The 6,449-nt window shown below is 34.4% G+C and overlaps 1 protein-coding gene across 1 annotated transcript; it reads right to left on the bottom strand.

Moving 5' to 3' along the window:
* Positions 1 to 4,158: 4,158 nt before the first annotated feature.
* On the bottom strand, positions 4,159 to 5,874 carry LOC144371304 (uncharacterized). Its single transcript, XM_078033693.1, is given in 1 exon segment — positions 4,159 to 5,874. A coding segment is annotated over 1 exon segment (1,716 nt).
* Between the last annotated feature and the right edge of the window lie 575 nt (positions 5,875 to 6,449).

Below are 6,449 nucleotides of genomic sequence, written 5' to 3'. Positions count from 1 at the left end.
CAAACAGCTCAGTTTTCTCTATGTTGTAAAGACTTAAAGTAGGTTTTAATCCAAGTTTTAAAACTCAGAATACTGAGAGCATCCAAGAGAAAAAGATGGGTCACCTAGAAATGTGTAACTATATAATTGTGAAATCAAATCTTCACAACACAGGAAGAAATTCGAGTCTATCTATATTCAAGGGATGAAAGAATAAAATTATCAACAAAGACATTATATTCACAGCTACTATCTTTCAAAAGAGAAGGAAAATGAAGACTTTAAACATATAAAAATACACACACTATTCATCAACACTGGATCTGTTCTCCAAAAGTACTAAAGGTAATCTTTCATAATAAAAAGTAAGTGCACAGAATCATAAGTCATATGAAATTTTAAACATTTCTTGGGAAAACAATTCTATTTTATTGTAATGATGGGTCATAAAACATGTAATTTTGCAATAGAATTTGAAAGAAAAAATCATAACAACAATACTGTTTATAGGCATATATACCTGTAACAATAATATAATTTTAAAAGGACACATAAATATATTCAGTTTTTTAATAAAGTGAAGTCAAGTTGATACTCATACAAAGTATGAATAGGAGACTCTTCAGTTTTAGACTTTTTGTTGGCAAATGCAAGATTACAAAATTCTGATCTAAACAAAACTTGGATATCTGAATTAACTCTAAATATTGCAACTGTTGGTAGTCTACAGGATACTCTAAATCTAAGCACACACACATACTGAAAGCAAAAGGATATAATAATGACACATACAAAAGTGATAGAACAAAACCTGGGCTGTCTAAATTATAGTACACAAAACATAGTTTAAGACAGTTATAGGACATAGAAAGCATTTTAAATTAAAAAAAAAAACTTTGAAAAGAGGCAAAAGAGTGAAAAGTACCCTTTCCCTTAGCTTCTGAATTAAGAGTAAATACATTCGCTACATACTTCATACTTCCCAAACACACAAAGAAAACACTGAGAGGGTTGAATGAAAACAAAGAATCACTGTCATACTAAGAGACATCAATCCCCACTTACTGAAAAGGGAAATACAGGGATGCAAAATGGTAATCACAAAGCATAAGACTTTGAAAATATTTTGAAAGTACTATAGACTTATAGAATCCCTGTTCTTAATCACAAGTGGGACATAATGCTGGTTAGATCAATTTTATATATTAAAACAAAGGTTAATAAATATTTACGTGATAGTTATTTTGTAACCAACATGGAATAAATATTTGGAATCAAAAGTGGTAGGGATTTTCAAAAATCCCTAAATATGTGTCAGTTGATTGAACACTCTTGGGCATGCTGTTGTTCAAAATTGAAAAATTAAATTTAAAGATGTTTATACTACTTAAATTTAACTAGAGGCTCCATGTAGTATTCATCAACCTCCTATTGTTAAACAATATTTTTGCAGAGAAATCTATCCTTTAAATTGTATGAATATACCCCAAAATACAAATAAGACTATTTCCCTGCTAAAAAAATATATACTAAAATTTACAGCATTCAATTGTAAATGCAAACATGGAGTCAGGTAGATGGAGTTCATAGTGAGTGTGGCAATCAGCCCTCACATCAATAGCAAATTAAAAACATTGCACACCAGTGTTGTTACATTGTTATTCAACAGAGCCATCATGGGGGACGCAAACCAAATATTTCTTGAAAAGAACTATGAGCCATATTGGAATATAGAAACTATAGAACTGTGAAGTGAAAGAATTTATTCTAATTATATATTTTACAAAATGTATGTACAAGAGGTTAACTGAAATGTCACTGAAAGAATACTGCAGAATTCTACGAACATGACATCTCTAAACTAAAAAAGAAGCTTTCTGAACAAAAGAGAATAGTTTTGTGATGAGGAGACAGATATGAGCCCTTGCTTTCTAGGCATTTTTTTGAGATGTAAACTTTGTAGAAATATATTGCATAACAATTTGAATTACTGTTACTGAACTGTATATTTAAAATTTTAGAGACAGTAAGTTTTATTTTGTGGTTTTGATTACAATAAAAATTAAAAGAAAGAGAATTGCAACACCTCTCAAAGCTACATTTAAAAAAATGTGGTCTTTATTTTATAAATAATAACAAACTCATCAGTATACAAATGATGGGCATGCATGTAATCTCAGCTACTAGGAAGTCTTAGGCAGGAGAATTGCAAATTCAAGACATCCTCAATAACTTAGTGAGAACCTCTACCAAATATGAGTGAAAAGGAGCTTGGGGTATAGTTCAGCATGAGAGTATCACCACTACTGCCAACCCCCCCCATGTCCTCTTGGTATTCACTAACAGATAAAAGGGAGATGGAGAATTGAGACTGGTCTTGCTTCAAGCAAGTGGGCTTGGGACTGATGTCAGCCTATGCAGAAACCTCTTATATGTGGCTCTTTGTGTGCTGGGAATCTATGAAGAGCACTAGGGAGAAATGACTGACACCTCAGAGAGGGCGACACCATCACCCAGCCCCTCTGCTGCACAACACACCCTCCAGTAACACGACGAGCAAACCCTGGGCAAGACTTGACTGAAAGAATGGCAGTTCTTTGTGAGAAGTAGATATGAGAACCACAGGTTGCTTTTGTAAATTGTCAGGGTTTGAAAATACAGCGCAGGGTTAACACTTACAGCTATGATATTTATATTACTATTATTTTAAATTTCTCCTGAGAAAAGCAACTGCTTTATTGCCTGAATACGCATGTTGGCTCCTACTCTCTTGGATCTTTCTCCTCTCCCTGATTGGGAGCTTGTATACCTCTCCGGAGTTGTAGATCCCTTAGGGTGTACTGCTACTCTATAAGGTGAAATGTTAAACTCATGATTCAAACTAGGGATATCTGGGCATTATTTTAGTATCCCTAGGTCCTTCCTATAAGTGTCTTAATTTTCCCATAATTACAAACAAGAGAGTATATAATTTACATAAATAATATTATCCAAATGATACTTGATTAAACATATGAAATAATTAATGGAGAGGTTATAGCATTATTTACCCAACAGAATGTTTTACTATTGCATCGATCCATTAGCAAAGTGAATAGTGGGAGATGTGTGACATAATAACATCATTAAATGCATGACAAGGTTAACATTAAGAAATTCACACTTTATTTAGCAACAAATTACATTTGTTATAAAATATAAGTAAAAACGCTCTGTAAAACTTGCATGGTGGACCATGCTTTGACCTTAGGGATGTGAGAAGCTTTGCAAGTTCAAAGTCAGGCTCCGTAACTTAGTGAGGACCTATGCAACTTAGCAAACCCTATCTCTAAATAAAAAAGAAAAAAATCTGAGGATGTGGTTTACTGATTAAGTGCCCCTAACTTTAAGGAGCTCTGAAAATTTTAAATTTTAAATTTCATATAAATCTTAACAGACTTCTGAAATAATCAACTCTGAGTATTATTATTTCTCCAGTTGTGAAAAAAGAGACTCTTTAGTAATTGTTGATTTATACTAAAATTATATCCTTTTAGGGATGCACAATTCTATACTTGTATTTCCTTATTTCTATCATATCACCTAAAGATGTTAAGAAAAATTTCAGCAAATGTCCAAAGCGATTACCCATTTTCTACATTTAAATGATTTTTTCCCTCCTAAATCCCAAATACTTCAAGGGATGGGCTATAGATATGAAACTTACTACCATCTTTATATTTGTCAAGGTGTTTTTGTAAATATTTTGCTGTTATCTAAGGTACACACTTTGAACAGATGCTACTCCACATTTGCTACAGATATGAGGTCAGTAATTAAAAAATGTCGGAAATTTGAATACAGTCTTGGACACATTCTTTGGGTTTCTATATGCTATAAATCCTCCAGTGTTTTAAAAATGATGGATCAATGGCCAAAAGCTTTGCAAAAATTTTTCCGTACATCTTCTCACTCATATGAATTCTGAGGTGCTGAGTAGGGTGTGAACAACTATTGGAGACTGTGTCACCTATTTTGTATTTATATGATTTCTGTGCTATCATATCTCTGGTGTGAAATAGTGTTGACTACTGTGAAATAGGGTTGATTCATCCTTAAAGACATTGATGCAATGTTTTCATTGTAAAACTTCTCTCCAGTATAAAATCTATAATGTTTAGTAAGATGTGATCTTCAATATTAAAAGCTTTGCCATTCTTCACATTTATAGGACTTGTCTCTAATATGGGTTCTCTGATGTCGAGTAAGTGATGATTGTTGATTAAAATCTTTGCCACATTCTCTACATTTGTAGGGCTTCTCTCCACTGTGGATTCTCAGGTGCCGAGTAAGTACTATTTTTTGATTAAAACTATTGCCACATTCTTTACATCTGTAGGGCTTCTCTCCAGTGTGGATTTGCTGGTGCTTAGTAAGTGATGATTTTTGATTGAAACTCTTGCCACACAATTTACATTTGTAGGGCTTCTCTCCAGTATGAATCCTTTTGTGACAATTAAGCTGTGAGATGGTATTAAAAGCTTTGCCACATTCTTTACATTTGTAGGGCTTCTCTCCAGTGTGGATTCGCTGGTGCTGAGTAAGTGATGATTTGTGACGAAAAATTTTGCCACACACTGTACACATGTAGGGCTTCTCTCCTGTGTGCATTCTCAGGTGCCGAATAAGATCTATTTTTTGATTAAAACTTTTGCCACATTCTTTACATTTGTAGGGCTTCTCTCCAGTGTGGATTCGCTGGTGCTTAGTAAGTGATGATTTTTCACTAAAACTCTTGCCACATACATTACATTTGTAGGGTTTCTCTCCAGTATGAATCCTGTTGTGGCAATCAAGATTTGAGTTTTTATTAAAACTCTTGCCACACACTTTACATTTGTAGGGCTTCTCTCCAGTATGAATACTTTTGTGACAATTACGCTGTGAGATGCTATTAAAAGCTTTGCAACACTCTTTACATTTGAAGGGCTTCTCTCCAGTGTGGATTCGCTTGTGCTGAGTAAGTGATGATTTTTCACTAAAACTCTTGCCACACACAGTACATTCGTAGGGTTTCTCTCCAGTATGAATACTGTTGTGGCAATCAAGATTTGAGTTTGTATTAAAACTCTTGCCACACACTTTACATTTATAGGGCTTCTCTCCAGTATGAATCCTGTTGTGGCGATCAAGATTTGAGTTTCTATTAAAGCTCATGCCACACACTTTACATTTGTAGGGCTTCTCTCCAGTATGAATCCTTTTGTGACAATTAAGCTGTGAGATGGTATTAAAAGCTTTGCCACACTCTTTACATTTGTAGGGCTTCTCTCCAGTGTGGATTCGCTGGTGCCGAGTAAGTGATGATTTGTGACGGAAAATTTTGCCACACACTGTACACATGTAGGGCTTCTCTCCAGTGTGCATTCTCAGGTGCCGAATAAGATCTATTTATTGATTAAAACTTTTGCCACATTCTTTACATTTGTAGGGCTTCTCTCCAGTGTGGATTCGCTGGTGCTTAGTAAGTGATGATTTTTCACTAAAACTCTTGCCACACACTTTACATTTGTAGGGCTTCTCTCCAGTATGAATCCTTTTGTGACAATTACGCTGTGAGATGCTATTAAAAGCTTTGCCACACTCTTTACATTTGTAGGGCTTCTCTCCAGTGTGGATTCGCTGGTGCTGAGTAAATGATGATTTTTCACTAAAACTCTTGCCACACACATTACATTTGTAGGGTTTCTCTCCAGTATGAATCCTGTTGTGGCGATCAAGATTTGAGTTTCTATTAAAGCTCATGCCACACACTTTACATTTGTAGGGCTTCTCTCCGGTATGAATTCTCTGGTAATTTTTAAGGCTTGGGTGTTGACTGAAACCTTGGCAAAATAGTTTACATATGTGGGGCATCATTCCAGGGTTTGTCCACTGGTGACAAATAAGATTTGAGCTTTTATTAGAAGTTTTGTCACATTCTTTGGATTTGCATGGCATATCTTCTGTATGAACACTGTGATGTTGAGTAAAGTTCTTGAGTGCATTGCATTCTTCACATTGGTAGGTTTTCTCTGCAGAATAAATTTTTTGGTGTTGAGTAAGGGCTGAAAAACTTTTTAAGGCTTTCCCACACTTTTTACATTTACAGGTCTCTCCTTCAGTCAAAATCCTCTGTCACTTAACAAGTTGTAACTTTTCACTAAAAGTTTTTTCACATTCTTTAAATTTGTAGAATTTATCACTGTCATACTATCTGCTGTGTTTAAAAAATATATCAAAGAATTTGCTCTCTCAATATCTTCTATACTTATAGGGCTCTCTTTCTCTATAAATTTTCTTGTATTAAGCAAGCTCTGCACTGTGGTTAAGAGCCCTTTCACATATCTTACACTTGCAGGTTTTGACTTGGCTATGAATATTTTCATGAATAATAGTTTTTGATCACTAAAGCAAGACTTTCCTACATTTTTCATCTTGGTAAATTTCCT

The sequence above is a fragment of the Ictidomys tridecemlineatus genome, chromosome 16, assembly GCF_052094955.1.
Source record: "Ictidomys tridecemlineatus isolate mIctTri1 chromosome 16, mIctTri1.hap1, whole genome shotgun sequence".
NCBI classification, from domain to species: domain Eukaryota; kingdom Metazoa; phylum Chordata; class Mammalia; order Rodentia; family Sciuridae; genus Ictidomys; species Ictidomys tridecemlineatus.
The sequence above is the reverse complement of the archived record's forward strand: the minus strand, read 5'-3'. Positions and strand labels throughout refer to the sequence as shown.